The sequence below is a fragment of the Chaetura pelagica genome, unplaced genomic scaffold, assembly GCF_000747805.2.
Source record: "Chaetura pelagica isolate M959 unplaced genomic scaffold, ChaPel_1.0 scaffold512, whole genome shotgun sequence".
NCBI lineage: Eukaryota > Metazoa > Chordata > Aves > Apodiformes > Apodidae > Chaetura > Chaetura pelagica.
In genome coordinates this window covers 1,000,146-1,011,380 of record NW_009952482.1, presented here as the reverse complement: position 1 = coordinate 1,011,380, position 11,235 = coordinate 1,000,146, and the positions used below count along the sequence as shown (strand labels likewise).

The following is an 11,235-nucleotide window of genomic DNA, read 5'->3' as shown; positions in this document are numbered from 1 at the left end:
TACAGTCTTTTTTGTGGCTCCCTATATATTATGTGGCTTAACTACTAGGATAAAACCATTCATATATTTAAAAAGAATAATTAGGATCTCTGAAAAGTGTGACCTATCCATTTTTCCTAATCAGCCCCCCTTCCTGGAAGACAAACAATGTTAATATGAATAATACAGATGGCGGATGAAATGTGAATGCTTGAGGGAATTATATGGAGGAACTTAATGCGGTAGTAAAGGAATCACTGCTGAAAAGACATCAGCAGAGGAGGAAAAAAAACAATGTGTAAATTTACCAGATGTTAACTTGACCTAATCATGTACTCTGAAGGGTCATTCAATATCATTAAAAACGAGAGTGTTTTAAAAGCCAGAATTTCAAACAATTAAGTGCCTGAATCACAACTGAATTTTTAGAACAATAAGGATCAAGTACAGCATAAAAAAATTTAAAAGGAAACACAGTAAACATTTGCAATGCATCCTGAAAGAAAAATGCAAATGGCACAATGCCTTAAGTCCTATACATAGTGGGTACCAAACAAGAAAGGCATAAATAATACAAGTTCACATACTTATTGAAAATATATCTTGGGCATGCTAGTGTGTCCATGTAAAGAAGCACACCAACTTTCTGCCAGTATCCTCTGGCAAAATAAAATCACTCCAGCATATTCAGCATATATTTGGGGAAGAACAACACGATGTCCCAGTATAGGTTGGGGGCTGACCTGCTGGAGAGTAGTGTAGGTGAAAGAGACCTGGGGGTCCTGGTAGACAGGAGGATGACCATGAGCCAGCAATGTGCCCTTGTGGCCAAGAAGGCCAATGGCATCCTGGGGTGCATTAGAAAGGGTGTGGTTAGTAGGTCAAGAGAGGTTCTCCTCCCCCTCTATTCTGCATTGGTGAGGCCACATCTGGAGTATTGTGTCCAGTTCTGGGCCCCTCAGTTCAAGAAGGACAGGGAACTGCTCGAAAGAGTCCAGCGCAGAGCTACGAAGATGATGAAGGGAGTGGAACATCTCCCTTATGAGGAAAGGCTGAGGGAGCTGGGTCTCTTTAGCTTGGAGAAAAGGAGACTGAGGGGTGACCTCATCAATGTTTACAAATATGTAAGGGGTGAGTGTCAGGGGGACGGAGTTAGGCTTTTCTCAGTGATGACCAGTGATAGGACAAGGGGTAATGGGTGTAAATTGGAGCATAGGAGGTTCAAGGTGAATATCCGAAAAAATTTTTTTACTGTAAGAGTGACAGAGCACTGGAACAGACTGCCCAGGGAGGTTGTGGAGTCTCCCTCACTGGAGACATTCAAAACCCACCTGGATGAGTTCCTGTGTGATGTACTCTAGGTGACCCTGCTCTGGCAGGGGGGTTGGACTAGATGATCTCTCGAGGTCCCTTCCAGCCCCTAAGATTCTATGATTCTATGATTCTATGATTCTATAAGTTATACATTTGGTCTAATGTTGGAAACAAAGACCAAGGCATGTTGCTATCAGTGGACTGATAGATTTGGAAGAGAAACAGAGAAGGTAATCTGGGGGAACACTGGAGGTGAAAACTTTTTGTAGATGGCAACATTTATCTGTCACCATTAACTGACTTCTGTTCAGGAGAGTGACTTAGTATCTACTTTTTTGCTTTATGGGTGATTTATCTGTATCTAATGTTCAAGAGGCTGTAGATGAGCCCAGCAGTATAAACTTAAAAGTTATAAGTCATACTAGTTTTCTACTTTGACTTCTGATTTTGAGATGTGAATCTTACAAGTTAAGAAGTATCAATTATGAGGAAAGAGGGATTTAAGCTAGGCCAACAGTTAATGGACTGGGGATTAAGTGTGGGTTTATTAAGGATTACTAGAACTATGAAGTTCGTAGAGTCCTTATTGAGCAATCATCTTTGGTTTTCTGCTTTGCCTCCCAGCTGAGAAAGCAGGAAAGCCCATAGTCCTTTATGAATTTTGAATACATCTATAACCAAAACCAATATTACTTACTCATATTTAGCTCATTATTTACAATTTAACAGAACCTTAATAGGACTGTGCTCCTAAAAACGACAGACCAACAACATTCCTGCAATTCCATTTGGAATAAAAGCTTTCGACCCTACAGAAATCACACCAATGGAGAAACACACTCTTGCTGAGGATAAATATCCCTTCAGGTCCCATTAGCATTTTGCAGTTAATCAATCTTTTATAATACTTCCTAATCCTACCACATTTAGCTGAACGTATTTGGTGCTGGTCAGTTCACACCATTCTCTTGGCACATGCAAGGTCCCCATCAACTTACCTTCATGAAGAAGCCTGAGTACCTGAGATTCTGGTCTTAACAAAAGTCACCATATATATATTGCAACTTTCTGACTTCTGATCTGACGATCTGACCTCCCTCTGTTTATCAGCATGTTAGCATAATTTGGGGCAGCAATATTAGGCTAAATCACAGAATCATAGAATGCCAGGTTGGCAGGGACCTCAAGGATCACCTGGTCCAACCGTTCCAGGTACTACTGTAGTTTATGTGAGATGGCTCAGCACCCTGTCAAGCTGAGACTTAAAACTGCCCAATGTAGGGGAATCTACCACTTCCCTTGGGAGACTATTCCAACGTTTCACTGTACTCATGGTGAAAAAATTACCTCTTTTGTCCTTAGCCTGAACTGAAACAGGCCAATTACCACTGAAAACTGAAAAAGACAGGCAATTTTAGGAGAGGACTTTTGCCAGAGAACCTGATATTCTCAAATGCATTTAGGTGAATGACAACATTTTTTCATGGCTTTCTTACAGTAGCAATCTACAGACCTTTTTCCCCCATATATATACATTGACATATATTTCCAAAATATATACATCTTAAAATTGAAACCAGATTTAAAAAAAATAATTAAGAAACTTACAAAAGACATCTCCTCTAAGACTTTGCTCACGGTCAACCTGATTCTCAAAATCTTCCTCCTCTTCATCTGATTCTTCTGCCTCCTCTTCTGTAGTAGCTTCAGTTGCTTTCTCTCCCTCAATGTAGCTCCCATCAAGATCAATGCCACCTTCATAGTCGAATAATTGCAAGTGGGTCTTAGAAGCTGATGTCACAGCTGCTTCTGGGATTGCATTCTTGATTGTTTCATGCTTTTTCACACTGTTTTTATGTGCAAGAAGTTTCTTAATTGTATCCTTAGCTGTTCCAGGGATTCTGGGAATTTCCTTCACTGACTTTTCAGGGATAACTAGAATCAAGAAGAAGATATTAAATATTCATCTGAGGAACCATCTAACAATCACAACATTCATAACTGGCAGCCTGATGCCCTTCATAGTGTCCAGAGACCTATATAGCCAAATTCTTCACCATGAGATAAATTTCAAGCCTGCCCAGAACTGCATACACATGCACTAGTTACATGTTTAGCTCTGTTGTATCAACAAACCCATCTGAGGATTCCGAAGTGGACTAGAACATAAATGTAACATTTCTTGAGTTTTTTGCTATTTTACGATTATCTTGCAACTTTAGATTCTGTGATGGTTTCCCTATTATGAGACATAGTGAAGTCAAATACCCTCTATAAACAGGCAAAAACTCCAAAATGTTCATTAGGAAGAGGGCATTTTTACATTTACATGGCAGCCCTGATTTTCAAATAATTCTTTCCTTGTCATACTGAGTTTCAAGACACAAGCCTTTTATTTCTTTCCAATTCCAGTTTTCCTCTTTCTACAATCATCAAACTCTGGATGCTAAAATGAGGGACATTTTTCATAGGAACCCATTTGAAAACACATTTCTAGAGGTGAGGGGAGGCAGGATTGATTTTCCACTAGTGGTGGGACCCAGTAGCAGCACAAAGGACTCCTCTGAGACAGGATGTTGGCCAGCTGTTCTTCATGTTCTCTTAAGATAGGAAAAGTGTCAGTTTACATGAAATGATGAAAGATTTTTGTTACACATTATGAAAAACTTGCTTGTTATCCTTGCCATAGGATAGTAAACCACAGCAGCAAGTGACTTGGATTATTTGAACTATATCACTACAATGTTTAAAAAATTGTTAGGCTACCATGTGTCATTAATATGCTGGATATGATCTGCCTCAGAGCCAAATAATGGACTAACTGATCCTTTTTAGTCCCTTCCAGATGTATTTTTCTGTCATCTGACAAAGACTGATGCCTCTTTGTACTGATGGCCAAGTCGTAACGGAGGGTTAAAGCCAGGACTACTTCAGATCAGTTTGTTCATGGTATGTGTGTAGCACAAAGCAAAATCAAAGGAAAAAAATATGGCAATACTGCAGGCGCTGCTTTTTATCAGCAACATCAACTGCTGCTCAACATCAGTCGAGGAACACCACTGTGCCAAAACTAGGTTTGTGAGACAAATATGCAGGTGTTAGAGAAGAGAAAAATCTGAGGAGTTGTAGTTCATGAGAAGGCTGCATTCCACCACAAGGATTCCACTAGAGTTAACCAAGTCCCTACCCCTCACAATACCAGAGCTGCCAAGGAAGTTCTTGGGGTTTAATGTCCATGGCAATGGACTTTGAGGTTTGGTACAATGAGGCTTTTGAATCAACTCAAGGTTTCATTACTACTATGACATCGCCAGTCAGTATGAAACTTATATACTCAGCACTGTTGTGATATATATATATAGCCTTTTATACTGGTTCCTACCTTTGATTCTCAATCAGTATTAATGCTACAGTGCCTACAGTCATTTGGAATTGCAAATGGTGGGGAAAGTCAGCTATTTTTATTTCCTTCTGCTTTTGCTGCCTAGCAATTGCATTATTGGGGCAAGAATATGTTCCTATTTTGCTCTTCACTTTGTGAAAATAAAAACTTTATAGTAGTATTTTGGGAAAGACAGACTGGGCTTGTTACCTTGGGTAGTACTTCTTTCTGTGTTTCTTTTCACAGAAACATAGCAGAAGAAAAAACACCATTTAATAAAATAGAACTGTACTCTAGTGGGAAAAGGGGAAAATTCCCTCCATTTATATTCACTCCTAGAAAATACAACCCTAACACTGTGAATTCATCACATTTTATTTACAGCAAATGTAACTACATGCTATTTAGTAGCCCAGGAACACAAACAGTCTCTCTTGGTGTACTCACTGGAGCATTCACATTTTCTGAGGCTATATGTGGTGGTATAAAGTAAATGAATGCCAATAAAAAATAGATCAAAATTGAGGGTTTTTTTTTCTTTTCCTTTGGATAAAACTAGTAATCCTGCTTGTCAGATACGTGCAAGTAAACTGTTCATTAATGCTCCCATAAGAGTCTTTCCACTGGAGGATAATACAATGAAGGATGCGAGGTTTCTGGGTCTAAACTCAGAATGCAGCAATAAAAATTAACAGGGAAGTGTCATTCCAAACAAATTTCCTCTTGACAATAAGCTACAAGAAACTTCAAGCGGTTAATAAAGAGGCTATGGAGATTTTCAGGTCAGGACCAACTGCTTTGCAAACCTGAACATGTGCTTTTAGTTTCTGCTTTGAAGCCTTCCTAGTGAGAGGAAAAATTCTTACAGATCAACATCATAACCTCTGTGGAGTCAGAAAAAAAAATGTCCTTGTATGTGCAAAACTAGTAAGTGCAGAAAATCAACTGACAGGAGTGACAAAAACAGGGGGCTGAAAGTGCATAATCCCCACATTTGCAGACTCCAGTTTGCTTCTGCAGTATGAAAATCTGCATGCTTATGGGGACAAAGAGGTACTAGACACCAAGCATATTTTAGGATATAGCACTAGTATCCTTCTAATCTGCATTCAGCTTTGCAGCAGCAGAGGTGTGGATTTAAGGCTTTTCATGTCTACCCATAAAATGCAGAAGGAACAAGCCAGTGTAAGGAGAGAACACCTTAAATTTGGTCTGTTCTGTTGAATCCCCTGCCTGTGGACTTGCCTGAATGAACAGCTCACCTTCTCTGACAATCTTGGGTGCTACAGCCAAGGTGGTGGTTTTTCAGGACCTTTCACCCCAAGACTTGTATAAACGCACAGGTGTTGCTCACAAATATTTATGCATGTATCCATCTATGTGACTGCATAGAGAATTCTAGAAAGGGAAAAGAAATGTAGTGCATTTCATCCCAGCTCTTCTGTATGTACCCTCCATCAGGAAGCATGTAGATTAATGCCTTCTGTCCTTATACAGTTTGTGTTTATTACATTAGTATGAAAATATCTCAGCTTTCAAAGATATTTTATTTATTTGAATTAGAGGGAATTAAAGCAAGAGGTGGAAAAACAAAAGGAAATGGTGGCTGAGGGCTAAAAATAAATATTTTCTGTCATTAGTTGCTGTGCAAGGTTTATAAGACCACAGAAACTTGGTGTATGATGTCTAATGGCCAAGTTGTGAAAGCTGAGTTGGAAAAACATAGAGACAGCAAATACTCAGGGGATGGTACAGGAGAGGGACAGCCAGTGATCTGTTTTCCTGTCACACACCTTCTGGCCACAGTCAGTGCTGGCTGGGGCTCCCAGCAGCAGGTGGCTGCAAGGGGAGACAGCCTGCTCTGCACTCCAGCAGGCACTGCACTTCTCCCACCTTCACACCTAGCAATGTATTTAAAAACCCAGAGACAGACAAGCCTAGGAGATTGGCTTGCAAATCCTTTTATAGCTCCTATATAGAAAAGTTGGAGAGGGAATGAGGGATACCAGCAACTATTTGCCATGTCCAGAGGGAGTCTATGGATTTGAGTAAAGATTAGATCAGCAGGACATGGTTTCAGAAAGAATTCTAAAAGTTCCCACCACTTTTTAGATAATCTTAAAAGAGTCTGAAAGCTTTCATAGATAGGTTAAAATAGAGTTTGGACTGTTATTCTCTTTTATGCACCACAGAGTATCATCTAGCAATATGTATTTCTGACCTTTTTAATTTCTAAAATTGTTACTATCTTATTTAGGCAAGGGTGCTTTCAGAAATCAAAGTCATAATGCATGACTAAACAAGCCAGCAATGCTCCAGTAGGAAATGTTATTCATTAAAGAATGACAGCAGCATTTGGCTCCATTGTGAACTGAATTGTAAGACTCTCACCAGCAATATGACCAGAATGTCTTTTAAGCTTTGAAATGTTATGATGTCAAACCCAACTTTTCTCAGGACTCGCAAGCTAGTAAGAAAAACAATTAAAATAAATAATGTCTGGGTTTTAGGGATTACCCAATGAGCAAAAAAAGAAACCTGAGTAATACAAGAGAGACAAAGGGAGTTGTCATGATTCTGTATTGCTATATAGATATCCAGTAAAATATACTGAAAAATAGTAACCTCTGCCTCCAGCCAGGCAATAACAAGAGTGCCATTGTTGAGCTCCTTAGAGTGACACCTGAAGGTTGTAGACTTCAAGTTAGTACTGCTTTTTCCTGCTATTTTGTAGTTTCCTCCCAAAAAAAAGCTAATGTTTCCCTCAGGAATCTCAATTGCTTATAGAACCTTATGAAACTCTATTCTTAAAGCTGACATATACATAGAAGCATGTGGTGAGGGAAAGGTGGCTTTTCAATGCACAATAGGAAATCAGGAAACACATGAACCTGAGAACAACGGATTGCAGGAAGATAGAGGCCAGATGTGTAAATGGCTAAGAATCTTTTAGGGAGCATTTGAAACGTTACACCTCTATGGATTATGAAATGAAATGTGTGCTAGAGACATTTCAGAAACAGCCTCCAATGTTACGTGTGTGTAGGAGTGTTGAATGGCAAAAGGGTGCCTGAACAATCACAGCAAAGTGTGCACACAAGCAGCACTGCTTGCAGCCTGATGTTTCAGCAGCTTTCTCCTAAGTTGGCATATTGGCATACAGATAAAATGAAACAATTTCCCCCACCTTCTGTGCAAAGCTGAATTTTACATTAGGTTATTTGGTAGCTTTAGGAGATGTAGTCATAAAAGCTTCACTATAAACAATGTGCTTAGTTACTCTCATTTAATATTCTAAAAATTCAACGAAATATTAAAATGTTTTTCATTTGTTAAAAAAGCTAATAATGCTGCCATGCTAGCCAGTTTGTTATACATTAGAGATGATTGCTATAAAGAACTAATGGTTCCCTGTTGAAATGAGATTCCCACCGTGAGGGAATAATGGAGTATTGAGGGTGTGTTTAAGACGACTTCCTTTTAGATGCAGCACAACCAGGCCCATCTGTCAGGAGCTGGGGTGGGCTGCAGGAGCAGCAGTTGCTGCCACAAAAATAAATGTTGTGAAGCCACTGCCTAAAGCCCCCAAATTCCAAGGATGGTGTGCTCATCCTATTAAACCCAACAGAAACACTTCCTTTGACTTCAGTAAAGTCAAAGGTTTTCCACAATTGATGTATGACATGAACATTTAGCATTTCAGTGTAGGTTGGTACACCTAATTGGTATTTGTGTCACTGTCTGGAAAAACATTTTCCTCAATAATAGCAAATAGCAAAACACATATCCTGCCCCCAGCAGTTACACTGATCAGACTTTTTTTTAAGACTGCAGTAAAAATCAACTACTGAAACATTCAAGGTTAAAATAACCTCCTCCTCTTCCCTTAAAAAAGGAGCTGTATGTGTGGGAATTACCACCAGATAAACCAGCCTCTTTTTAGCACCACTGCTTTTCAGGATTTACCTACCACTGACTATTTCCAACCTCCCCTCCCTTTATTTCTGTATAAGTCTTTCTAGTTAGACCCTTGGCTCCTGACCTTCTGCTTATGGCTCTTACTTCTCTCCTTACTGTCATTCCTCTATCCTCTCTTGTATTAAATCTCTTTTCCATTTAGTGTCTTGTGCTATGTTTTATAAATGTACAGCTCCTTCCTCTTCTAAACACCTAATGGACTTCAGAAATTGGAAATATGTCCTGAGGAAGTACACAGAGGGAGCAAACCATTTAATAGAAGCACCAGTGAGAAGACAGAAATCATGTCTTCAGCACTGTTTTTTTTTACAGGGCTACACATTAAAAATGTTTCATAGCCTCTCCATAAGCTAAAGTATTTCCTTTGTTCACATTTAAGAAAGGATTCCTATTGAATTGTTTCTGCTTGAGGAAATAATATTTTATACATAGACTCAGTAAAAATTAGATTTTCCTTTCCAATGTTCAGCTTCTCATTAAAAGAAAAAAACCCAACAAACCAAACCTCAGACCTTTTTGCTCAGAGATGTATTTGTTTAACATTTCACTTGTGGTACATTTTGTTTTAACAGAACTGTATCAAGATGTGTATTGTCAGTTTGCTTTGATATTCAGTCAGGTCTCAAGCCCCATTTTGTCCTTCCTTTGTAGTAAGCTGCAGTGACATATCAGAAGGGATGTGGTCTAGCAGGGAAACTGGCTCAGAATTTGAGCATAAAAACCCTTATGGAACAGCTCTGCTGAGCCTATCTAGGTCCAAACCAATCCTTTCAGTACCAGTCAGGTTTTTCTTGTTAGAAACCAACATTTTTCAATGGAAGTAGAAATGCAACAAGATTTTCACTTAGAAGAAATCTCTGTGCTTTTTTCTTTTCCAAAATGTAGTTTTTTAGCCCTAGTAATGTATGGAGTTGCTTTGGCATTGTGTTTAACATATGTTGTTAGCATGGCCAGATTATATAGTTATAGGTACTAACAAAAATTTCAGATTACAACATCACTCACTCTACTTTTCACTGGAATATCCCATTTTTTTAGATCAATTTGGGGCTTGGAAAGCTGTATCTGCATAATTCCAAGGGAAATATGTAAGATTTAGTCATGTTTTGATGCTGCACCAAAAGCATGAAAATGCAGAAGACATGCTATAACAAAAGCACCACATTTTAAATGAAGAATAAATGAATAAATCTTAGTAAGCCTGGAGGAGTGCAATATACATATTGTTATGGGTTCCAGCAGTATAAGGTAGGAGAAACAGCATACATACACATATATGCATAGATACGTCATGTATATACACACCCATATATATGTATATGCACAGTTTTAGCATAGCACCATCAGGTTCTTTATCTATAAAGCTACCTGAATGAAATCATATGTTTTCAGTTGACCCTGGCAGGGATCTTCACGATTTTTAGATTATTGCAGTAAAAAATGTTAAGGACATTGTGAAATAACTCATGCCTGACATTCAAAGAGTAGGAATGGCTTTGGAGTTGGAGCCATTGATTTCAAACCAGAGCCCATACTGAAGTAATATATTTAATATTAAATGCAGAGAGGATATTGGTTGATAAATTATCATACAAGTAAAGCACTATTCCAAATGCAGCAAGTGTCAATATCAATATGATATTGGAGGCTTCAATTACTGCTATAATGGGATATAATCATAATACAAAACTGATTAAGGATTACTCGAAAAAGACCCAGAAAAAAAAAAAATATATTATGTAGACTTCATCTGCTATAGACAAGAGTTTTAAAAATGTTTTTGCAATTTTTTTTGTTAAAAAATTTTGAGGAGGACTTGGATGTCCTCCTGAGGAAAACATCTCTAATGACATTGCAGCATAAATCTCTGCCAGGTTTTATATAGGAATTAAAGTGTTAATTTTAGCTATAAAGACAAGAAAAACGTTTTCTTTCCTTTTTCTTGCAAAGTTAGAACTGGGCAATGACATCTTTCTAGGAAGTCTTGAATATTCAATAGACAAACAAAGACAAAATTATAAGTGAAAACAATTTAGCATAGAAGTAATGGTTTTCCTCTATTATGTCACTTTTTGCTAAGTTGGCTTGAAACTCTTCTGGAAGGGACTGCACATTTCTCCAGGAGGCTAGCTATGGAGTTTGAGGAAAATACACAGGAGACTTTTTTAAAGTTCTTTTCTCCGTGTCTTCAGGCCAAATTCTCTTCTCTGGTCTGCTTGTGATTCTTAGTGATACTATGAGACTTCAGTACTCATAGACAAAATCAATTTGAACTGATAATACTTGTATCGACTCTGCAATGACTCATACCATAAATAACTTATGGAAAAGTTTGCTTTGGTTAGCACTGCAGCACAGTTCAACATGATCTTTTCTAGAAAAGATTTTCTAGCCATCAATTACTGGAGAAAAACTGGACAGCACTATTCCTGACATCCAGTGGCACTCACCAGTGCAATCAAATCCATTTCCTTGGTAGCCCTGTTGACATCTGCACTTGAAGGAGCCCTGGGTGTTGAGGCACTCTGCATGGGGGTTACACCTGTGTGTGTTGGTCACACATTCGTTTACATCTAGGGAAA

General features: G+C 38.5%; 1 protein-coding gene across 1 annotated transcript in view; it reads right to left on the bottom strand.

Moving 5' to 3' along the window:
- Nucleotides 1-11,235, bottom strand: part of EGFL6 (EGF-like-domain, multiple 6) — a 38,583-nt gene that overhangs the window by 13,715 nt on the left and 13,633 nt on the right. Inside the window, exons 7-8 of the mRNA XM_010008804.1 lie at nucleotides 11,104-11,226; nucleotides 2,902-3,228 (exon numbers count right to left, since the gene is read on the bottom strand). Of these exons, the coding sequence (XP_010007106.1) occupies nucleotides 2,902-3,228; nucleotides 11,104-11,226 (450 nt within the window). The remainder of the gene's footprint in view (nucleotides 1-2,901; nucleotides 3,229-11,103; nucleotides 11,227-11,235) is intronic.